The sequence below is a fragment of the Petaurus breviceps genome, unplaced genomic scaffold, assembly GCF_028583685.1.
Source record: "Petaurus breviceps papuanus isolate PSGF00001 unplaced genomic scaffold, PetGlider_PUasm1.0 47, whole genome shotgun sequence".
Classification (NCBI taxonomy): Eukaryota; Metazoa; Chordata; class Mammalia; order Diprotodontia; family Petauridae; genus Petaurus; species Petaurus breviceps.
In genome coordinates this window covers 13,030,572-13,056,645 of record NW_027186349.1, presented here as the reverse complement: position 1 = coordinate 13,056,645, position 26,074 = coordinate 13,030,572, and the positions used below count along the sequence as shown (strand labels likewise).

The window sequence follows — 26,074 nt, the reverse complement described above, 5'->3', positions numbered from 1 at the left end:
ATTTTTTTAAGCACAAAGACTATGACCACTATCAGGTGATTTAACCCTGACACAAGGGAGTCGAGTCATCTAGAAACCTCAAGTGTGTATTTCAGACATGACATGAAATTGCATTAAGTGCAATACCTTTTTGATATCCATGTCATCTAAATGGTTTTGGATGAACTGCATAGTAGCATTAAAGTCAGCCTGATTGAATTCATAGGGGATGTTCCACCCCAGTGGGCCAAACTTGCGTCTTTCTTGTACTGTGGAATGCAGGAAAGCCACAGCATATAACATCGGTTTCCACTGAGCCATATTACTGACATCCAGGAGATCTTGGCTAACACCTGTCATGGTCAAATGGATGAAAATCATTATGCATTTTCAATATTCTTCATTTAAGTCTCACTAAATGCATAGAATAAACAATCTAGGCTAAAATCCACTGAGGTAGCTTGGATTAATCAAGAAAAAAATTTTCACAAAGATTTTTTTGAAATAAGACTTTGAAGGCAGGGATGGATATAGCGCAGTGATAAAGAAGGAAGAACTACCTCTCAATGTGTCTTATGAATTATATGTAACATATATATATTTGTGCATTTGTGTATATCTAGCATGTGTGATACATATATACATATGTGTGTATACACACATACATGTGTGAATGAATGTATATTGGGGATTGGTTTAAAATACCAGCCCTCACAAGACAAAATTTGTTTATTATTTCCCTTACCTCCTAAAAGAGGGATAACTCCTATCTTAATATACTTAAGAGACTAGAAATTTGTATAGTTGAATAGTACACAAGAGCATCAATTTGTCATTATTCAAGATTAATATAAAAAGATGTCAAATTGGAAAAGTGAAAAGTAAAAATATAGGGAGAAAGTAGGAAATATAGGATTTGAGACTTCTTATTCTTAATCATTACTACAATATTTGCTTTTGATCATAACTTTCTTTTCTGTTGATTAAATAAGAAAACACACTTCCTTTAAAAATAATCTTTAGAAAAGTATAATGGCCAAGAAAATAGCATTTCTATTTCCCATGTAGCTTCACACACCTCCGTATGTTCTTTTCAGACCTGCCCTGAGTCCCTGTGGAGGCTCATTGGCAAATTTAATGGACATTTGAAGAAGGGTAATAGGGAACTGCTTGTGGACCTCAGTGGTTATCCAGAGGCGGAAGGCACCATGCACAGTCTCTGTTTCTATTATTATGTCCATCAGCTCATCCAAGAAATCCAGGCCCAGATGGCAGTTCTGAAGAAGTGCCCATCCTCCCTGCATCAAGCAGATGAAAAGAAAAACTATTTTCTTCCTTCTGCATATAGATTAAACACTCATAAAGTCCACAGAAAGTGATGAGAATTTAATAAGCAATAGCTCTAAGAATAACAGAAAAAAATAATGAGACAATTTAAGAAATGCATCCTTGCCTGCTTTTATATATAAATGTTTACAGTAAACTAGAATGTGAAGTATATAGCTATTAGAAATTATAGAAAATTGGGCCAGAAACCCTAATCTTAAATACCAGCTCTGCTATTCCTATCTATGTAACTGTGATTTACTTTTCCTCTCTGGGCCTTAATTTCTTCATCTGTGAAATGAGCAGGTTGAACTTGATGGCTAAGGTCTCATCCAGCTCTAATTCCCAATAGATCACAAAAATAACTGCTAGGAAACATGAGGAAAGACATCAAAATAAAAGAATATGGAATAGGATGAGATGACCTTGTGATTCATTAAAATCATTTTGAAAGAACTTTTGTCTCAAATTGTACCATGGAAGAGATTTGTGCAAGGTCACTAAAAGTAATAAAATTTTGTATATTACATGTGTAAAAATACTTACAACTGACCTATTTAAACAAGGAACTATATGGTTCAATCTGTGTTAAAAAGATGCAAATACTCTCTACACTTAAGTAAATATTAACATTTTCCTTTTTAAAGCATATTTCATATCTCTCAGTATGAATTGCTGTTTTAATCATGAACTCATCAGTATAACATAGCATATTGAGTGGGTCAACAGAGAATATTTGCCTGCAATAGCTTCCTATTATCTATTGAATAAAGTTTAAATTTATTTACCTGGCATTTAAAGCCTTCTAGATCTGACTCTACCTTACCTTTCCAGTCTTAAAATCAGGGAGAGAAGTAGAAAGAGGGAGTTAGAGGATGGGAAGAGATATAAGTGCTTACTATATACCAGGCATTGTGCTAATATTACCTACACATATCTCATTAGATCCTCACAAAAACCCTAGGAGGTAAGTGCTATTATTATCCCACTTTACAGTTAAAGAAACTGAGGCAGATAAAAATGAAATGATTTGCCCAGCATCACACAACTAATAATGTCTGAGGTCAAATTTGATCTCAGATCTTCCTTACTCTAGGACCTCTGCTCTATGCACTGGATCACCTAGAAACTTTTGCTCTAGTCAAATTAGATCTTTTCTATTCTCTATTTTCAGTGTGTTCTCCCCCCTTCCCAATACTGTGGTTTCTATATCTTTACTCTCTATCACATATATGGAAAGCCATCTCTCCTAATAACACTGAAAATTTTTTTTTAATTCTTTTAAATACAAATAAAATGTGGCTTCTTCAAAAAGGTTTCACTTATTCTCCCAAGTCAACATTCTAAGAAATCTTTTCTACCCAGAATTTACATAACAAATTGTTTTACAATTCTTTAATGTATTTATCTGTTCTGTGTCTTATCTACCTACTTAGGCTCCAAGGTCTATGAGAACAAGGACTAAATTTCAGATATTCTCCCCCTAGAGGGGGGCCCTAGTATATAATACACTACCCAGGACATACATACGTAGAGCCCTAGCATAATGTTCTACAGTAGACATTTTTACTCTGCCCAACTCTTCACGTCCCCATTTTGGGATTTCTTGCAGAAGACACTTGGAGAGGTTTGCCATTTCCTTCTCCACCTCATTTTATAGATGAAGAAACTGAGGCAAAAAAGGGTTAGGTGACTTGCCCAGGGTCACACAGTTAATAAGGGTCAGAGACCAGATTTAAAATCAGGGAGATAAGCCTTCCTGACTCCAGGCCTCAAACTCTATCCACTATACCACCTAGCTATCTGAGCTAAAATTTCTCTAAAACAGTAAAATAGATATTAGATTCATTTGGATATATTTCCTTTGTTGTTCAGTTATTTCAGTCATGTCAGATTCTTTGTAATTCCATTTGGAGTTTTTTTGGCAAAGATACTGGAGTAATTTGCCATTTTCTTTTCCAACTCATTTTACAGATGAAGGAACTGTGGCCAACAGGGCTAAGTGACTTGCCCAGGATTACACAGCTAGTGTCTGAGGTCGGATCTGAATGGAGGTCTTTTTGACTCCAGGCCACATGCTCTATCCATTGAGAAACCAAGCTGTCCTTTATATTTCCTTATGCTGATATAAAGGGCAATTTAATTTTTTTTAATACCCAATGCCTAATCTAATTTCTGGCACACAGTATATGCCCAATTTATTCTCAGACAGGAAATGTACTGTATTTCAAGAAACTGCATACCTTGGGGTGGCAAGGTGGGACAGTGAATAGAGAACCAGACCTGAAGTAAGGAGGACCTGAGTTCAAATCTGGCCTCAGAAATTTGACACACTTACTACCCATGTGACTTTGGGCAAGTCACAACACCAATTGCCATCCAAAAATAAAAAATAAATAAACAAACAAACAAACAAATGAATGAATGAATGAATGAATAAATATAAGAAAAAAAGAAACTGCATACCTCTTTCACCTCAAAAACCAAATATCACCATTTCCTATATATGTGTGCATACATATATGTGTGTATATTATACATATATAACATATGTATACATATGTATGTATACACAGACGCCACCTGAAAACTTATCCATCTTTTGCCTTGTGAGAGATTATTATCCAATAATATCCCAAGTCAGAAATCTTAAATAGAGTTGTATACTCTCAACCTTAGTAAAATATTTCACTCATGCTAAGAAAAGACATCCTAAACTCCACAGTCTTTGACCAACTTCTTTGCTTTGGCAACTTATTTAATTCAGATTTCTTCTTATGTAGAACTTATCAAGTTTCTACATAATCTCATGATACCCCAAGATCCTTTTGCTCCTTTGGGATGTCCACATTCTATTTTAGATGTTTAATTTCTCTAATGATGGCTTGACAGCACTAGAGCTGCTGCCCCTTATTGGCTGATTCTGTCATTCCATAACAACGCTTTCAATGCAAACGCTATTAAAAACACTAATTATTGGGACAAATCACAAGCTTGCCAATAATGAGGAGATATTTCATTTCATCTGCAATTAAAAGCTAAATATAAAACTGGAAGGTTAAAAAATATCTCTGATTATGATTCCAATTTTAGTTCCATATTTTACTGCATGAGGCTGAGATCAAATCAACAGGGTACGTGCTTACTTTATACCCAAATTAAACAGGTGCACCCTTGTTGCCAGTTATTTCTCATTTGATGTATGGGACTAGCTCCCTTATCTAGAATGGTTATGGATTTTGGTGCTCTTTCATTAAATTCTCCAGATAATTAAGGTCAATACCTTTAGCATCATTTTTGGGAGGAAATATTGCTAAAAGATATGAAAATCACCCTTCTCTGTTTAATAAACAAGACATAATGAAAAAAATTTAACCCTTATAAATAATCATTTCCATATTTATATAACATTTTTGTTTTTAAAGAACTTTCCTCATCTTTGAGGTAGGTAATGCAATATTATTGGCCACATTTAACAGGCCAAAAAAAATGAGAAAAAATAAGTGACTTGAACAAGACAGGTCTTCTAGATTGGAAACCCAGTTTCCTTTCCACTGAATCACATGGCCTAGGTATCTTTGAGAACACCAAGTATCATGATATACATGTTAATAACAATGCCTTTGAGGCCTATACAGTGTGAAGACATAGTATATCCTTGACTAAATATCCCAAGATTAATATGCTGACTTTGCTATTTCTATTTTCCAATTTTTGTTCCTTGCTAATGATTTCAGTTCTGCAGTTTTTACCACCCCATAGATACTTCCCTCCAAAACCCCCATTTTCAGCTATTGTTCTTTCTCTTTTCTTCCAAATCTACAAATATTCATTGAATATTTACTATATTTTTATGGGGGGGGGGGTTAAAATATTCAATATATGCTCTGCCCTCAAGGAGTTTATAAACTAATTCTCTACTTTCTTATGATCTTTTCTTTAATATTTTAAAATTTTTTGCCTTTTATATTGACAGCAATTAAATATGATGGCCATCAGTTGATAATATAGATGGTTTAGTCCATAAAATTAACCAGTCCCACTGTATCCACTACCATCTTTGTTATCTTTAAATCTTAGATTTGCTTTTTTTTATTTTGTTTAAGTTTTGTTTTGCAGTTATACTCAGAAACATTCATTTCTATATTAGTATTCAATACTTCCAAATAATTGTAAAGAGGTCAGTCCAAGAGGGATGGGAACCTCAAAAGAAGGAAATCCAAAAGATTCAAACAATTTTGAAGCTGAAGGGAGATCTGAATGAGACTTATATGTGGATGAAGAAGGAACTCAAAAAGTAACATATTCTCAAAAGGCATAAAACAAAGGGGCATGGTGCTGTGCGTTCAAACCTCCCAGGTGATCAACATTTTCATCTCCCAAGAACTAAATCTTTATTAACCTACTTCAGCCATCCACTAAATTATGCCATTGATCATGTGTAACTGTGCCACCTCGATGTTCTTTAATTCTGAATTTCTCTTCTTAATTATAATCTCCTGTTCTTTCAACCCTTCTTTGTGCCAGTTCTTCCAAAGATGCTGTTTATTTTCCCAAACCACACCCATGAACTGTTCTTTTCCTCTCTTCACAGTCTTTGACCTTAACAACTTGATTAACTGTTTAGAATATATACTGTCTGCTACCTTTGAATACCTTGGCCCTTTCTCCTAACTCAACTGAGCCCTATCACATAGCAATCTTTTTTTTCCATCTCTGATTAACTATTAAAACTCCTCATAATAGCTACTCCCAAATCTTTGACTTTCAACAAAAGACCTTACCTACTACTTTACTGGGAAAAAAATCAAAGCCATCCAGTGTTAATGAAACAATTTTCCCTATTCCATAGATGAAAACATTTCCTTTGCCTCTTAAATCCAGTCACTATACCATAGGATTGATCATATCTCCCTGTTTGTGGAGTTCCAATAGCTTTGTATTCCATTCAGGATCAGCCATCATGTCCTCTGTCATTTAAATATTTTTATAACCTGTTCTTTTCCTAATTTTCTATTCTTTTTATGTGTGTTCCCTTCTATACACTCTAACATACAACTAACCTAACTTACTTATAACCTTTCAAATACAATACTCCAATTCCCATCTCTGTGTCTTTGCATTGACTATCCCTGAATCCTGGAATGATCTATCTACTTTCCTTTCCATTTCATTTGCCTTAAATCCTTTAAGATATAACTTTAAAAATCCCCTTTGTAAAATGGGGCTTTCATAATCCCCATGATTGCTAAATACCTTCCATTTTCAGATTAAATTTACTCAGTATTTAATGTATCTAGAGAATATATGTTGTCTCTCTCATTAGAATGCATGCTCCTTCAGGACAGGGACTGGTTTTTCTTTTGTTTCTGTTTCTGTTTGGCCTTGGGTTGTTTTCAGTTTGCTTTGCTTTGCTTTGTTTTAGCCTTTTTTTTGCATTCCAGCGCTAAAGTCAGTGTCTGGAACATACTAAGTTTGGTTGATTAACTGAATCCTTTGCTATTGTCACTCAGGAAGATGAACATTTTCTCCTTGCCAAATCTAACCCCTCTACTTATGCCCATAATCTAGTCCCCACATAATTTTTCTGAGATACTTCTTCAATGATTGTTCCTTTTCTCTTTCTATTTTCAATCTCTCCCTTTCTGTTGAATACCTACTAATATATCCATGTCTCCACCATACTAATAAACTCCCCCTGACTCTCCATTATGTCAGTCTATGATACCACTTCTATCCTCTCTACCAAGATCCTAGAAAAAAAAATAATCTCCTATCACTGATTCTACTTCCTTATGGCTGATTTAGTTCTCAACCCTTCCAAATCTTCCTATCAGATTTACTGTTCATCTAAGACTGTTCTCTCATGTTTATCTGTATTCATGTTGTACACTCCCCAATAGGAAGCCCTCTGAAGGTAGATATGGTATAAGTTAGTCTATATAACCTCTGAGGATTCTTTCACCTTCAAAATTCTGTGATTCTTATGTATGCCCAAAGGGACATAATGTAATCTCTGTAGTCACAGAAAAGATTAATTGGATATACATTGTTACTTACTTTCATTTTCCCAAATTCAGTATAGCACTGACACTACTAAATATCAAGTAATAGAAAGCAAGGTGTTGGGTAAAGAATAAAGAGATTTTAACTGTTCAAACATATAAAAGTTATTTTGAATTCTATATATTTCCATTATAGACATTTTCTAAATACCAAAATATTTTAAAGCATATGTTTAAAATAGTTGTGTTACTTTTTTCTGGAAGAATGAAACATAAAAATACTAATTGGTGGATCATAATATTAGGTACCTCTATTTGGGTGTTCTGAGAGAAGCTTCTTTCTCCCTATTCAAAACATGGGCTAAGCCTATGCCTGTTCTCCGCTCCTTTAGGAGGGATTAGCACTACCTAAAGAGCAGTTAAGTAGCATAGTGAGTAGAGTGGTGGGCATCGGGACAGGAAGACCTGTATTCAAATCTGGTCTCAGGCACTTAATAGCGATGTGTCCCTCGTCAAGTCACTTAGCTCTGTTTGTCTCAGTTTCCTTATCTGTAAAATGAGCTGGAAAGGGAAATACAAAGCACTCCAGTATCTTTGCCAAGAAAATTGCAAATGGTGGCAGAAAGGATCAGACCCAACTGACTGAACAGCAACAGCATTCTCTGAAAGAATAAAAAGCTATTGCTGGTAACTGAATATCTTTTATTTCCCCAATGAAGTTTCCTTATTACCTAAAGGTATAAAAATTCCCAGCGATAGGAAATTAGGGCCTGTCCTCATTGATGGATTTCTGAAGAACATACAAGTCACCATATATTTCACTATGTCTTGTCCTAAAACTAGATGTATTTGCATATGGAGATGGAAGGTGAGTTGGGGGAGGTAGTCCAGAGAAGCTAATGACCAGGTTTTCTTGTTACATATTTTGTTGTGTCATGGCAAATTAAACTTTTTATTAAATATTCACCAACTTGTAGGTCCCTTATTTCATTCTAATATTGAAAATGAACAGAGAGTGCTTGTCTTAGAGCCTCCTCCAAAGATGCTCAAATATACATAGATAGCCATCTAAGGTCCATAATAGTAATATTAATGAATCAAAGGACACTGCACAATTTCATGGTTATCAGTTTTGAGCGAAAACTAACACTAAACTAAAGTTTTTGTAGTTTCCTTACATTTGCCATGGTCTGCTGTAAAAGCTTACGAGCATGAACTTCTTGACCTTGACCCATAGAAACATAGCGTGTTTCTATTTTTAATCTTTTTCCCAATGCAATAATGGAATCAGTAGGATCAGAGCCCATAGACAGAAAACAGATTAGTGGAGTTCGTGGATCTGATTCTTCCCATGTCTTCTCCAAATCTAGGATAACTCCTTCTGCATATTTTTCTCCCATAGTATCCATGACATATTTCCGGGCCTAGAGAAAGTAAAGCATAATGAAATATGCAAGTTAACAAAATCAAGAATGATATTCCTAAAGAATATTCCATTATCAGGAATATGTTTAAAGTGATTGTGGGAGTATGTGTAATAATGCAGCAGAGCTTTGCAAGTCTTTTTCTTTTAGTTTCTCTAAGTACTATATTGCTTTTACGTATGTGTCTATGTACATTATATACAAAATCTTCTTTGTTCCACTTAGAATTTACTAACAATCATTATCCTACCTAGTAATTCCCATGGACTTCCACCACTTCTCTTTCCAATATCTATAACCTAATGAATGAAAAAGCATTTATTAAACATTCACAATAGGCCAAGCACTGTGCTAAGAAAATATAAGCATTTACTTAAATAAATTATCCTCTTCCTATTAACCCTTCTGGTACTATGCCTATCCAGAGATCTCTAAATAGTTTTTCTATGTCTAAGGGGTTTCAAGTGGTAAAGATCATGCTTTCATATGAGAATTCTTGACTTTCCAAAGCAATTCCCTTTGAAATTTTGATAACTCACTGTTAATTTAGTTTATACAAGTATTGGGTAAAACACCATATTTTCCTAGAAATTTGCATGGAATATTAACACTAATAAAGCTGTGTCATTTGATTTCAAAGCATGTAATCACTGTAAACACTTTTGGTCTTTCTCAACTTTTGTTTTCTTCTCTTCTTCACTTTCTCCCATGTTTCCTTTATTCATTATTTTTCCCATTTGTGTAATGGCTTTTGCTCTGCTTTGAATTTAATTTTTCTCCTTCATATATCCCTAATATTTGGTCTTAATGTTATAAAAATGCATATACATTTAGTACCTAATATACATATGATACCTAATATATCCTTCTGACCTGAATTGACTGCCTACTCACCATGTTCTTTCAAAAAGAAGCTAAAATATTATTAGAAGCAATGATGGTTATGTTTAGTACAAAAACAAACAAAAACCTTTCATTGAACTCAAGGGTATTGTTGAAAAAAGAAATAGTAGAAGAATATCGTATTGTATGGGTATCAGGAGTGATATTTTATAACAAAAATGCTTAGAAAATGGTGCTTTTTTACATAGAAGGAGGCAAGAAAATGTGATATATAAGGTTAATAAAGAATAGGGTTTGCTATGTCACACCTTTCAGATAATATAATGGGACACATGTCCTGTTTAACTTACACTGAACATTTAAGAACAGTGAATTTGCCAGTATAACTGAGAAATTAATATGTAGAAGTGAAAGAAACTGAAGTGTTTTCCCTGAAACCAGTTTTTAAGTCCAAATCAAACACAGATAAATGGTAACAGAGTTATAATTTTTTTTAAATTGACATTTTGAAATAGACATTTTGCTATTAAAGTATTGCTTGTACTCTAATGACCCCATCCGAGTTTGATTCACAACTTCTTTACTATCTCAGAGGAAGATGAGCTGGTTGGGACTTATTTGGACAAAATAATAATAATAATGCTGAGGATGTTAGGAGGTATTGTCTAAATGATGATAATTTGAAATCTAAAATGGGAATTTAGGATGTTGAGATAATGGGGCCCAGGGTATTTATAGCTAGAAGAAACTTTAGAAATTATCTCGTGAAGATCAACCTTGTCATGTAACAGATGAGAAAAATTTAGACCTGGACAAATGACATGACTTTTCCATGATTTTGAGATAATAAGTAGGAGAGAATATATTATTCCCTTATTGAGAAATGATCTGCTGGATTATGAGATAGTTGTTCCATTGTACTTTGGCACTCAATTACAAACTCTCTGCAGAATTACAATAAGAGATCTCTCTACATGCCTTAGTGAATTCTTATTACTATTGTACTATGCTTCATTTAAAGAAATCCTCAAATTAGTCACTTATATAGGCATTAACCAACCAGCCTCTTGGAGGTAAAAAAACTTCTATGATATTAAGTCTTTTGTCTACAGGCTTTAGAAAGATTTCATGAAGCAAGATTCTTAAGACATTAACATACTGATTGAAACATATTAATTTTAAAAAATCCTTCAGGCCAAGATACTTTCTAGCCACCCAGAATGCTAATTTTCATAAATGAAAGCTGTGGGCTTGAGGGTCTTTGTAGCTTACTCTTGCCCAAAATCTAATAGATGACTTCTATAGGACTGTAAGATTTAGAAAACTCTTGACTTGTTATGTCATGTTTCTATGTGATCCTACTCACCAACCCATTACTTCTTATTATTAGCAAAATGGAATATTCAAAGCACTAAAAAAAGTCACCACAGTAGAATAACACAGGATATCTCCAAACCTGAATATGTTTTTTTTTAAGTTTTAAAAGGTTTTAGGTCCTTTCTTGTGCTGAGATGCTATGTGCTTATTTAACACTCTGCTTATACCACCAATAATATACTTGAGCCATTTTTTAAAACATGAATAATTGTTACCCCACTATTTCATATTCTAAATAAACCAGAACCATACTTTCCAAAGGAGATAACCATCTATACTGGATTCCACAGCTTTAGACAACATCCACAACAGTATAAAGTATCAGTATAACCAGAATGATTCAAATATCAAGTAGTACTTTAAGCACATATCCATCTGAAAAAAAGGAGCTCATTGGTTGGCAACCAGAAAGAAAAACATTATATCCCACCTGGCTGCTCTCTTGGACTTCACTGTCTCCAGAAACTTATCTTCCTACAAGGTCACATAAAATTTGAAGCTCACACCTCCTCAGTATGCCTGCCCATGACATCCTTCTTCCTTCTTATTGGACAGGGAGGAAGGTAAACATCAGAGAGTTCCTCCCAGATCCTTCATTTAAGGAAGGTATCTAGGGTAGATATCTCATTATTTCCCAACTAACTGCAGGTCTTCATCATGGCCTTCCCAAGCATGAGTACAATCCCTTCCTCCACCTTCATCCACTCTTTTTGACTTCTTTTTTATATATATTTTGTCCTCCCCCATCAATACACTGTGAGCTACTTGAGGGCAATAACTATGTTTTGCCTTTCTTTGTAACCCTAATATTTAGTACAGGAACTGGCACTTACTGGGCATTTAATATATGATTACTAACTAATGACTGACCAAATATATGAATAGGAAGTAAAACTTTTTAAAAGAAAATAAGAACATATGGTTACATGGGTCACAAATAAAAGAGAAGATTTGAACCTAAACCTGTTGACTCCAAGTATAGCATTTTAGATGAATTGATGATCACACTGAAATTTACATATAAAATATATTTACTTTGAAATGCAGTCGTGTTTTTAAGAGCTATTAATTTCCCTCATGTCTGACACTTCAATTTCCTCATTTGTAAAATGAAGTTTAAACTAGATTATGTCTAAAATAATCATCCTCTCTAAAACATTCATTCCATAATTTACCTGTGCAATGGTTCTGTCAGGACACCAGGACCTAATAAGCAAAAGACGTCGAAAGCAGTCAAGAGATTGATCATAGGCATTTGGAGTAGGTTCCTCCTCAGGATTTTCCTTATCAAACCAAGTTTTCCACATTTTCTCATTTCTTGAAATCTTAAAATACCAAGAGATTAAAAAAAATCTATGTCACACCACATGAAAATCAGGCTATAATACCTTGCAAAAAAGTTTTCATCAGAAATTCTGGACCACCTAAACATTTATGGACTTGACCTCTTTTTTTGTTAAACTTTATATTTGAGTGCTAAAGAGTGAGAGCAAAGTTAAAAATGAAATAAGATCGACTCTGTATTCAAGTTGTATTAACACATGACAAGGCAAATTCTATATATTTATCCCTACATTTCCTGTGGGGTTTTTTAAAGTATGTACTTCATAGAGAATAAATTAATTAATAAATAATTTTATAATTCAATCTTAATTCTCATTTGCTCAACACAAATAAAATAAACTTTTAAAAGCATTTTTAATGCAAAATAATTGAGAAGGTTATCTACAATCGCTGGCTCTACTTTCTTTCCTCTTGCTCTTATTGTAATACTCTACAGTCTGGTATTTGACTTCATCATTCAATTGGCACTTCTCCCTATCAATGATCTTGTAATTGCCAAATCCAATGGCTGTTTCTCATTCATTCTTCTTGACATCTTTACAGCTTCTGACACTTTCGATCACCCTCCTTTCCTTAATACTCTCTTTAGATTTTCATAACACTATTCAGTCTTGGTTCTCCTCTATCTATGCTCCTAAGTTTCCTTTTCTGGATCTTCATCCAGGTATATATATGTATATTAATTATGGTATACCCTCCCCCCTCCAAACTATGTCCTAAGTCCTCTTTGTTTCATCCTCTATTGCGATTTTGTTTGGAGATTTCATTAGTTTCCATGGAATCAATTATCATCTCTATGCTGATGATTCCTAGATCTACTTTTCCAACCTTAACCTCTCTTCTACCCTCTACTCTCACATCTCTAACTGCCCACTGAATATCCCAAATTGGTTTTCCAATATATATCCTAAATTAAACATCAAAAATTGAGCTCATCATATTTTTCCTAATACTATGTTCTCTTCCTAACTTCTCTATTAATATGAAGAATATCATCATCCTCCTAGTCACCCAGGCTTGCAACCTAAGTGTCATGCATAATTCCTCATTCTCTCTTACTCTCTACATCCAGTCTATTTTGAAGACCTATTGATTTTACCTTCGTGACATCTCTTGTATATATTTCCTTCTCTCCCTTGAAATTGTCATTGCCCTATTCATAGAGGGCTTCATTATTACATGCCTGGAATATTACTACAGCCTATGGGTTGATTTTTGTGCCTTAAATCTTTCCCCACTTGTCCATCTTCCACTCAGCTGTCAAATTGATTTTCCTAAAGTACAGTATGACTATGCCCCATCCTTCTGTATTTAACAATGGCTCCACTGGCTCCCCATCAATTCCAAGATCAAATATAAAATTCTCCAATTAGATTTCAAAGTCATTCATAACCTAGGTGCCCTTTGCCTTTCCTGTATTCGTATATTTTACTCCCATATACACTGTGATCCAGTGACACTGGCCTCCATGCTGTTCCTTCCACAGGATGCTCCATCTCCAAAATCCAGTCATTTTCACTGGCTGTCCCCCAATGCTTTAAATACTTTCTCTCCTCACTTTAAACTCTTGGATTCCCTGGTTTCCTTCAAGTCCCAACTACAGTCTCATCTATTACAAAAATTTATTTTTTTATATACTTCCTTACTTCTGGTGCCTCCCCTCTGTTGATTATTTCCAATTGATTCTGTATATGTCTTGTTTACATTCAGTTGTCTGCCTGTTTTCTCCTCCTTTAGATTGAGTTCATTGAGAATGGGGTCTGTCTTTTGTTTTTCTTTGTATTCTAAGCACTCAGAACAGTATCTGGCACAGGGTAGGTGATTAATAATTGCTATTGACTGAAACAGGATTGTCAGAATGCTCATATGTTTAAGCAATGTATGAAGAGCCAACAAATACTCTCCATATCCTTTGGCCTCTAACAGTCTAAGTCAGAAAAATTCACATGGCTAGACAACTGAAGACAGAGTGAATAAATACATAAAACATACAAAAAGACATAAATTCAAATGGTAAATTACTTTGGTGAGTATTTGAGTAATAGGAAAATATTAGTATATACATGTTTAAACAAGTTGAGATCAGAAAAAAAACTACTACTTCTCCAAACACCAAAGACTGAGACAGCAGGGAGTAGTGGTTAGAGCACTGACCTATAGTTAGCAAGATGTAAATTCAGCTCCTCCTTTAGACACCCACTAGCTATGTCATATTGGGCAAGTTATTTAATGTCTTCAAACCTCAGTTCTCTCATCTATAAATAAGAGAATTGCACTTGACCTCTAATGTCCCTTAGAACTCTAAATAACTGAATTATAGGAAGAAGATAAATGAGACAAATGAGAGCAAATTCATTACAAGTAAAGCATGTTCCAGATGCAAAACTAAGATGACTAATGAATGTAGGGCATTAAAAATGAATTACAACAAAGAAAAGAAGTAAGAGATTATGGTGCTTAAGGAAAGGCACAGTGGTGGTAATTTGAGGCAAGCTTGACAATTTTGAACATCAGTTACTTTCTTTTCATATAAAAATGTTCTGATTTTCCTACATTTGTTTCCATTCAATGATATTTATTTAAACTACTGAAAAAGTCAGGACCTATTAAATTAATTACATCTTGTGTTATGACAGGTGTTGGTAACATAGCCAAGGGAACAACAGGCCTTCAACTAGACAATCCCTCATTACTGTGAAATCTGCTTCTAACAAATGCAACCCTCAACTTTCAGCAGAAATGATAAGAATTAAAAGGAAGAAGAAGTTGCAGGGAAGAAAAATATTAATATGGTAGCCCAATGTCTACCATACACACCCATAGTGCCCCTCTTATCTTGGTTAACATGGTCCTATAACCAACAAGAGGTCACCCATGTGTGAAGTTGGCTGTACTATAGAGTGTTAAAAAAAAAAAAAGCAGGTGATGACTAGAAGAAAGGGATAAACATTTCCCTCTATCTGGTACTGGTGAGACCACTAAAGTTAGAGCTAAAAATATCAATATTAGTTGACTCCAGAAGAAATTTTTCTAATGGTTCTGCTTCTGACTGATATGTAGAAATTGTGGAGTATGCATGTCCTGTGTACTGCTTACTCTGTTGGCAAACTTCCAATTTATGTTTTATGGATAGTTTCTTTATAAGAAGCTATACCTTTCATTACTGTGAAATATAATGATTTACTCTTGCTGACTTGTGCCTGGGAAAGTTTGGTTCAGGGAAGAAGGATCATTAGGGGGCTTCATCCCAAACTGCATATACAAGGAGAGCCTGAAATAAGCTATGGATGAAATCTTTTAATAAAAATAGCCATGTAATCACCAGATTATTCATTCCACTTGTGGAATCAAACTCTCTAAATGATACTGAAAAGAATTACAATTTCAATAATTCTATAAATTCTTCAAATACTTCAATTATACATGAAGAATATCAAGTTACAAATGATATGATAGCCTGCATTTGGGTTATTAGGTCTATTAGAAATATAAGACTTAGCACAACAGCAAGAGATAGAAAGAGAAATTCCATTTAAAGTTACTATAGACATTATAAAATATTTGGGAGTCTACCTGCCAAAACAAGACCAGGGACTAAATGAACACAATTATAAACACTCTTCACAGAATTATAGTCAGATTTAAATAACTAGAAAAACATCATTTGTTCATGAGTAGTCTGTGCTAATATAATAAAAAGGACAATTCTACCTAAATTAATTTATTCAGTGCCGTATCAGTCAAACTACAAAAAAATTATTTTTAAGAGCTGGAAAACTTCAAAACTCATCTGAAAGAACAAAAGGTCTAGAATATCAAGGGAATAGATGAAAAGAAATGCTAGGGAAGGTGGCCTAGCCATACCAGATCTCAAATTGTATTATAAAGCAGCACTGATAAAAACCACTTGGTAATGGTTAAGAAATAGAAGGGTAGATCAGTGGCATAGGTTAGGTACACAAGATACAGAAGTCAATGATTATAGCAATCTACTGTTTGATAAAGCCAAAGACCCCAGTTTCTGGGATAAGAACTCACTGTTTGACAAAAAAATGCTGGGAAAAGCTGAAAGATAGCATGGCAGAAACGGAGCATAAACCAACATCTGATACCATATGCCAAAATAAAGTCCAAATTGTACACAATCTATGTATGGAAGTTGATACTGCAAACAAATTAGTGTAGCAAGGAATTGTTTTCCTGCCAGATTTGTGGAGAATAAAGGAATTTATGACCAAACAAGAGATAGAGAACATTATGAAATGCAAAATGGACAAATTTGATTACATTAAATTGAAAAGGTTTTGCACAAACAAAGCCAATGCAACCAAGATTAGGAGGGAAGCAGAAAACTGAGGAAGAATTTTTACAACCACAGTCTCTGATAAAGGCCTCATTTCTAAAATATAGAGAGAACTGAGTCAAAATCACAAGAATACAAGTCATTCCCCAATTGATAAATGGTCAAAGGATATGAACAGGCAGTTTTCAGAGGAAGAAATTAAAACTATCTAAAGTCATATGAAAAAAATACTCTATGTCACTCTTGATTAGAGAGATACAAATCTAAACAATTCTGAGGTACCACATGACACCCATCAGGTTGGGTAATGTGGCAAAACAGGAAAATGATCAATGTTGAAGAGGATGTGGGAATGTTGGAACACTAACTTATTGTTGTTGGAGCTGTGAGCTGATCCAACTATTCTGAGGATAATTTGGAACTATGCCCAAAGGGCTATAAAAATGTGCATATCCTTTGACCCAGAAATACTGCTTCTAGGACTGTATCCCAAAGGGATGATAAAAATGAGAAAAGGGCTCACATGTACAAAAGTATTTATAGTAGATCCTTCTGTGATGGCCAAGAAGTGGAAATTGAGGGATTCCCCTCAATTGGGGAATGGCTAAACAAGTTGTGGTATATGAATGCCATAGTATTCCATTGTGCTGTAAGAAATGATGAACAGACATACTTCAGAGAAACCGGGAAAGACTTGTATGAACTGATGCTGAGTGAGGAGAGTAGAACCAAGAGAGTACTACACACAGTAACATCCATAGTGTACAAAGATTAGTTTTGATGGACTTAGTCCTTCTCAGCAATGCAAGGACCTAAAACAATTCCAAAAGACACATGAGAGAAAGAACTATGGAGTTGGAATGAAGAATGAAGCAGACTATTTTCTTTTTTGTTTTATTTTCTTGGGTTTCTTTTTCTTTCTCGTGGTTTTTCTCATTGGTTATAATTCCTCTGTGGAATATGACTAATGTGAAAATGTGTTTAATAGGAATGTATGTGTAATGCCCATATCAGACTGCATGTCATCTTGGAGAACAAAGGAGGAGGGACAGGAAGAAAATATAAAACTAATAGAAGTGAATGTTGTAAACTAAAAATAAATAATTCAATTTAAAAAAATAAATATAAGATATGTTTGGGGAGCCCTCCTTTTGTTTTTTGTTTTTGGTGGGTTTTTCCCCCTTTGCCTAGCAGAGAAATGTATTTAGATAAGAATACCAAGAATAAGGTTGCCTTGGCATCGGACAAAAGCAATTATTCTGAGCACGTTTCTTGATTTTGTTCAAATTCTGGATTGGAAGCTAAATTTAATTATTGAGCAAAAGTATGTAAAATGGATTTACCCACTTGTATTTATTTAGCTTTCACAGGTTCTCAACTCTGTCACAAGAAGGGACAAACAAGTCTCCAACAAGAGGGTGATTTTTGGTTAATTTTTAAGACTTAGCAAACAATTGCATAAATTTAAAGAGAATGAAAATGTTAACATTTTACTACATTGATCCTTGGCAGGATATCTTCTTTTATCTCTTCATCTACCACCTTTTCTATTTAGAAACCTCAAATGGCCCAGCTGGGTAGTTCCTCATCATGTCCAAGTGGTAAAAATAGAGTCGTGGTTAGTTGAACAAAAAGGGAAAGTTTGTATAGATGTCAAAATAAAGGTGATAATAGAAAATTTCTCCTCCCCAAACACTGTGGCAATCAATGAATGATCAGTGTTCTTTAAATATTAATGCTCAATGTCACATTATTATAAAGTTAATTAAATATTTCACCTACTTGATCAAGGACATCTGAAAATTGTCTAAGTTTACTAAGTTCCACCAAATTCAACCATGTCATATCCAGGATCCATTTAGATGGTTTAGGAGGACAAGCTTTAAGATCCAATGAAGCACCACCTATAAAATTGAATAAATAATAGTATAAAACTTTCTTTTCCTATACTTAAAAAATTCAGAAAATTTTCTCCAGTCTCCTCTTAATATTTAGTAGTTTGAAATTTCATAAATATAAACTCAACTTTGCTTTAACACTACAGTTTAAAGTAAAAGTATAGCATTGAAGGGTTTTTATTCAATCCTAAAAAGAATTTTCCAGTGTCAACACAAGCAGCAGATTTAAGAAAAAAAACATTTATCAGAATTGTCAGTGATGCTTTGTGTGGGTGAGGGACCCCATTTATAAAGAACCTGTTTCAAAATTCAGCGATCTATTTTACTTCCCTTCCCTGCATGTTGATCACATATGTTCTTTCAGTACATTTTTCCACTAAGCATAGATATTGTTCCTAAATTTCCATTCACAATATAACTGAACTCTTTATATCTCCCAAATAAATTGCATTTTGTTCATTGTACAAGTCATAATCCAAGCATGGAAACTGATTTACTAAAGTGGAATACCAACCTTACCTAAATTCATAGAAATATTTAGTCAGTCAAAAGCATTAGAATTCCCTGACCTAATCAAAATGCCTCATTTTTCACCCTACCCATGCTTAAACTTTCTGTAAAATGTACGTTATTGACCACCTTCTCTTTTTAGAAATACTTTTCTTCTTCACATTCAGAACCATTGCTCTATCCTAGACTTCTTCTTAGCATTCAAACCTTTCCTTTTTGGGTCATCTTCCTCCATCCACTTATTAAATTTAAGTCTTCTCTAAAACTCTGTCATTCACCCATTTATCCTTTCTTTTACTTTCTCAGAGGCAATATGGAGGAGTGTCAAACTTAGTACATTTCAACAAGTCCTCAGTTTAAATCCTACCTCAAACATTTTCTATATTCATAATTTTGAACAAGGTATTTAACCCCTCCCATTTTCTTCATCTATAAAAAGGGAATATCTCTAGTTGCCAGAGTGTTGAGTCATGAATGAAATAATTAGTATAGATGCAAATTTTAAATTACTAAACAAATGTAGTCAGTAGATTTCTCTCTTCCAACCTTTCCCAGTGTTCTTATAAATAGTTTACTCCACTCCATTCATTCTGCAACCCAACTACTTTAGCCTACTTTGTTCTTCTCATCTAACACTCCAATCCTAAAATGTATTTTTTTGTCCTATAGGACATTTGTACCAGCTGCCCCTCATGCTTGGAATACCCTCCCTCCCTATTTCCTCCTGTTAGCTTCCCCAGTTTTCTTTAAGATTCAGGTTAGATCCCATCTTCTGTAGCAGGCCTCCTCCTTTTCCCTCCAACCTACTCTCAAGTTATCTTCTATTTACTCTATAAATGTTTTGTTTTTATACAGGCACATAATTATTCACATGTCTCCTCCATTAGAATGCAAAATCTTTGAAAGCAAATATTTTGCCCTTTGTACCCTCTGCACTTAGAACAATACTTAAAACATAAGTACTTAATAAATGCTTGTTGATGGACATTGAGAATTTCATTCTTTCCTGTGATTTCAATTATCCCCTATATGTAGATAAATTATAAATGTGTGTGTGTGTTCAGTTCTGATTTCTCTCCTCAGTTTGAGTCTATTTTCCACTGCTATTACTTCTACTCAGATGTTCCACTGGTACCAAAAACTTAGTGTGTCCAAAATTAATTATCTTCTTCCCCAAACCTATACCTGCTATGAACTTATTTGTTTCTACTGGTGACTGCAGCATTTTCCTAGTTATCCAAATTCAAAACTTTGACATCATCTTTGGCTCTTCTCTCTACCTCACTCTCCAATCAGATGTCAATTCTAGCATTTCCATCTTGATACCACTATCACTACTCTATTATTGTTGCTTTTCTTGTTTAGTTGCTTTCAGTTATTTCTGACTCTTTGTGACCCCATTTGGAGTTTTCTTGGCAAAAATACTGGAAGGGTTTGCTATTTCCTTCTCCATCTCATTTTACAAATGAAGAAACTGAGGCAGAGTTAAGTGACTTGCCCAGGGTCACATAGCTAGTGAGGATCTGAGGCCAGATTTGAACTCAGGAAAATGAGTCTTCTTGACTCCAGGACCAGCACTCTATCCACTGTCCCCCCTCAGCTGGCAAATCCAGCCTCAGACACTCCCCAGTTGTGTGATGCTGGGCAAGTCAATAACCGTTTGCCTCCGTTTCCTCATCTATAAAAATGATCTGGAGAAGGAAATTGCAAACTACTCCAGTATCTCTGTCACGAAACTCCAAATGTGGTCACAGAGTGTCTGATGAATGAAAATGACTGAACAACATAGCCATTCTACCATACTATCAATATCATTCCTTTTTCAGATTTGTTCTCTCTCTCTCTCTCTTTCTCTCTCTCTCTCTCTCTCTCTCTCTCTCTCTCTCTCTCTCTCTCTCTCTCTCTCTCTCTCTCTCTCTCTCTCTCCTCCCCCTTTAAGAGTTTCCAAGATGTTTTTCTTCTGCCTCCTATTTCTCTCCTCTCCAATTCATCTTTCATGCAAATTTGAAATTAAGCTTCCTAATTCTCAGGTCTGACCAGATTTAACCCCTGCTCACTTTCAATGGTTCATTAAAACCTATAGGACAAAAAATAAATTGCTTGGCCTTATATTTAAGTAAGGCTGTTAGCTATCTGGCTCTTGTCTCTCTATCCAGCATTATATTATACTTCATTCACTCTTTCTCCCAGCCAAACACTACATTAGTTGTTTCCTTATTTCATATTGCCATTTCCTATTTCTGTGGATTTTTACAGACCATACCTTATTTTTTAACATACTTTCTTTACATCTTCATCTATTAAAATCCATTTCCTCTCTTAAAAGTGCAAATTCTATAGAATATGTCATCTGGAGAAGTAGTTTCTTGATCTCTAAAAAATACTGAACAAAATTCTCAGGTGAATGGTTCTACAGTAATTGTCAGAGTCAAAAAAGATGGGTAGTAGTAATTGGTGACTCCCTACTCAGTTATTTGTTAGCCTGGCATAAACAATACAGAAGCCTGGTCTATCCCAGAATCCCTAGGACATGACAGAAAACCTCACCAGACATGTCAAACCTAATGATCACTACCCATTCCTGGCAATTCATGTGGGCTCATATGATACCTATACCAGAAATAATCTAGAGAATATTTCTAAGGATTATGAAATCCAGGGCAGAAGAAAAAAAACTATGGACCTTAGGGATGCAGGTGAAAGGTACATCATTATTACAGATTGTCAGTAAGGATACAGGAGAAAAAGTCAAGACTGATAGGTAAAAAAAGAAGCTAAGAAAATATCTGAGAATGAGATTTGCTTTTCTGGATTATACTGCTTAAAAGAGTGGAAGAGAAGGCTCTCAGTCAGATATCAAATATAATTAACAAGAGTCAGTAAAAACAAACTTGCTACACCCTTTTAATCTAATCAAAAAGTTTATTAAAAAGAAAGGGAATGAAAGGGGGAAATAGAATACAAAAGCTGTGAATTGGTCCAGGAATTCTGGGAAAGCAATGTGTCATTATGCCCCCAAAGAAACTAAACTGCTTAATATTTGACCAAGAGATGCCAGCTACTGGACCTGTGTCTGAAAGAGATCAAAGAAGAAAAGGACCTTTATGTGCAAAAATATTTATAGCAGCTCTTTTATATCCATTAAGGGATTTCATCTCAAATAGAAAATGGCTGAACAAATTATGACATATGAATGACTTGCAATACTATATTGTCTTATAAAAATGATAAAAGTGATTTCAGAAAAGCATCAGAAGACTTGTTTAAATTGATACAGAAAGGAAAGAACAGAACTAGGAGAATAATTTATACTATAAAAAGTATATTGTAAAAGATGAACAATTGTAAAGACATTGCGAGTCTAATGACTATAGAATCAACTTTGATTGAAGAGGATGATATAGGCTGCTGCCCATCTCCTGAAAAAGAAGTGATGGCCTAATGAGATGCATTTTAATTATTGGTATGCATATTGTTTGTCCATGTAAAATTTTATAAGGGTTTTATTTTTCTTTTTTTCTAGGAAGAGGAAAGAAAAGAGAAAAAATAAAATTCCAATAGTTGAAAACATAATTTAATTATAAGTAATAAATATCTATACACTAAAACTATGGTTCACCTCCTTAATTTCCCACAAGATATTTTTCATGAAGAAAACCTGAAGATTTTTTTGTCAAAAAGGAAAAAAAAAATCTAAGGTTGGTACCTCAGAGGTTAATACATACAGGGAAGAAAGTAGAATAGCATAAGAGATGACAATATGCAAGAAGATATCCAGAAATAAAATCCATCACTTTTGATGATGTATACATGGGGAAAAATTTTGGGTAACAGGCTTAGCAAAATAGATATCCTAGAGATACATGCAAAATTGACTTTGCAAGTATCTCTGATGCTTGATGGAATAAGAATTCTGACTGGATTATGGGCCTGGAAAGTAATACTTTGAATAGATAATAAGGTAGAATGTTGCAGTAGCTTTATTTATTAAGTGGATGTGCTCTTGTGAGAAGATATTTACTTTAAGGTGAGAAAGAGGAATGGCAGAAACATTTTCACATAGATAAATGGAAGAAAAAAAGAAGAGATAATATATTAGGGCGTATATTATAGACCATCTAAATTAAAAAAAAGAAATGAGAAAACAGGTCACAATCATGATATGACCACATAATATTTTAGTGATGGGGAACTTCAACTATCTAGAACTCTGTCTGAAATACTAGAGTAGCTGAGAGATCATCTTAAAAGTGATTTCATCCTTGTTCTAGTTGGCCCAAAGCACAAAATTTGGAATAGTAGGTTTACACTACAGAGATACAGCTTAAAGATGAATAAAAGGAAAAACTTTCTAACCCTTAAAGCTATCCCAACATAGAATGGACCCTCTTAGAAGACAACAGGCTTTCTTTCAGGAGACAGGGAAAGGTTGAATGAGCACATGCCATCTATGATGGCATCTATTCTAGAAAAAATTAGACTAAATGGCTTTTGGGAACACTCCAACTTTAAGTTTCTTTGATATGATAAACAGATTGGTCACAGAAAGCCTAATATGCCATACAAGAATCAGTTCAAAGAACTGAGAAGGGAAAACTTGGTGGTATGGAGTAGGGATGGAAGTGTTCATGATAAGTTTGATATAAGAAAAAAATCTTTTGATGATTAGAATCATCCAAGAGTAAAATAGTCTGTCTCCAGAGAATTCTCTGCCTTACAGGAGGTCTTTATGAAGAGGATGGGTCTTATTGAGTGTATGGTAGAGGAGAAACTTGGTCAGATATAGACTGATCTAGATGTCTTTAAAATTCCTTCCAAATCTGAGACTGATTCTGTGATTTAAAAAGTGTCAAGTATATACTCAAGACATTTATTGAGCAAATGCCTAATTTTATCCACATAGAATATTACCAAATCATTACCTTTTTTCAAGATTTACTTAAATATATTCCACATAATCAAATGTATATTTCAGGTTTTAAAAACAGTTCAATAAAGACCTTCAGTATTCCAACAAAATAAATTCTTACAAATTAAGGTATTACTTAAAAACATGATAGCTAGTTAAATAAATTTTTAACCAATTGCTATGAAAATTCTCCCCTCTTTCACAAAAAGAAAATAATCACGTGATAAACAAGGTGCTAGAGGGAGGAAAATTACAAATGTTTAGGAAAAAGTACTGAATGTGATCCCAAATATCAGTCACTTCTTTAATATATTTTGAACTGCCTTGTACTCCTTTATCTAGCTCAGTCATTCAATATACATTTCAAAAGTCTAGCAATGTTGATCTAAGCTGCTAGAAACTTATTTGAACTTATATGAGCACATTGTTAAAAAAAAATCTACACAGCCCAAGTTTCAATCCTATGAAGCACACCTAGATAAAAGAACTGCTAACGGGCAAACAATAAACAAAGAAAATGAAAATTCATGATAATTTACAGCCTAAGTTTCATAATAGTTGAAAATTATTTCATTCTACTAATTCTCCAACTATCTGCTTCTACTTCAGATCCACTTTAGACTCTCATGTTACTCCATCCTGGAAAATGCACTTTTTGGAATGAAAGCTATTGAAAATTTAAGACAATATGTAAACACTTTATTTTGAAATGTCTTTAAGGGCACTAAAAATAATGATCATGATAATGATAATGGTGGTGATAGTGTTTATATAGTGCTTTAAGGTTTAAAAAGTACTTTACATGCATTATTTCACCTTATTTTCAGAACAATCCTGGGAGGTATATGCTATTATTTTCCTCATTTTATAGATGAGAAAACTGAGAGAAAGAGGTTAAGGGACTTGCTCAGGGTCACACAGATAGATAGTAAGCATTTAAGGATTAGCAGTTAGGTCTTTCTGAATCAAAGTCCAGCAATCTTTGCAGTACACCACTTAGATGACTTCTTAAAGTGTTATACAGTAAGGTGGGGAGGGAAGCACTGAGAGCAGAGTAGAAAGATGTAGATTGGAAGATGTTAACTACTTCCATAACTCAGAGAATGTCATTTAACTTATTTGGACCTTGGGTTCCATCTGTATAAAATGAGAGGCTTCAGCTAGATGCCAACTAAATCCCTTTTAGATTTAAGACTATAATACTAATCCAAAGGTATTCAAATATAATTCTGAAACTGCCCCCCCAAAAGGAAAACCAGATTCCCCCTCGAGAATTAAGCAATGTATCCATTCATGCGTTTACTTTTTAACTACAAAAATGTAAATGATAACCCCTTGAAAAGAAAAATAAAAGATGTGTTCAAAAGTCTAACAAATATCTCTAAGTTTTAAATGAAAAAGTAAATATTTATGATTCTGACATAATTAAAATGAAATACTATTTCATAATTCAATTTTACTCACCTCAAGGTGTATTACATCAAATCTTAAATTAAAAATAAGAGGAAGTTATATGAGGAAAAGAGAGATTCAAGGACATTCACAATAATTCCCACTACTCCCACTACATAATTGTTGCATTGACCTTTAATAAAGGTGAGAAACTCTTCATGTTTTATTCTGTTTCTCTGTATATCAATCTTCAGAGTAAGCAACAAGGTGAACAAGAACTTGTGTTCTTCATAGAATCCTCGGGCAGCATATTTATAAACCTCATAGGTCATGTGTTCAATAATATTAGCAATTCTCTTGCTTGTAATTGGACTCTTGATAGACCTAGTGAAAAGAACATTTAAACCTGGTTTATTTCACTGCCCTTTTCAATTGTCTACTTTCAAAAATTTCTCCAGTAAAGAATAAGTAACCTTTTAGGACAAATTCTCATTTCCATATATCAAGAGTGTACAGGCTGCCTATTACAGTAACAACAGTTCTCTCCAACTGAAATAACATAAGGCAATTCACCTTTGTCTAAATCAAATTGTACTGCTGGTTATTATCTCTTTTGATAATGTTCTGGGAACTTTTTGCATGAATAGACTAAATTAGAAGCAAAAAAATCAAATTTCTAGATCTATCTGTTTTATCTGAATATACTATGTCAAATCAGAGTACATAAGTAAATTCATTAATTTTACATATAAATGGAAAAGGAA

General features: G+C 34.1%; 1 protein-coding gene across 1 annotated transcript in view; it reads right to left on the bottom strand.

Moving 5' to 3' along the window:
• DNAH5 (dynein axonemal heavy chain 5) overlaps nt 1-26,074 on the bottom strand; it is a 436,545-nt gene that overhangs the window by 38,569 nt on the left and 371,902 nt on the right. Inside the window, exons 68-73 of the mRNA XM_069101431.1 lie at nt 25,504-25,694; nt 18,384-18,505; nt 12,130-12,279; nt 8,489-8,734; nt 1,058-1,277; nt 127-332 (exon numbers count right to left, since the gene is read on the bottom strand). Coding sequence (XP_068957532.1) covers nt 127-332; nt 1,058-1,277; nt 8,489-8,734; nt 12,130-12,279; nt 18,384-18,505; nt 25,504-25,694 — 1,135 coding nt within the window. The remainder of the gene's footprint in view (nt 1-126; nt 333-1,057; nt 1,278-8,488; nt 8,735-12,129; nt 12,280-18,383; nt 18,506-25,503; nt 25,695-26,074) is intronic.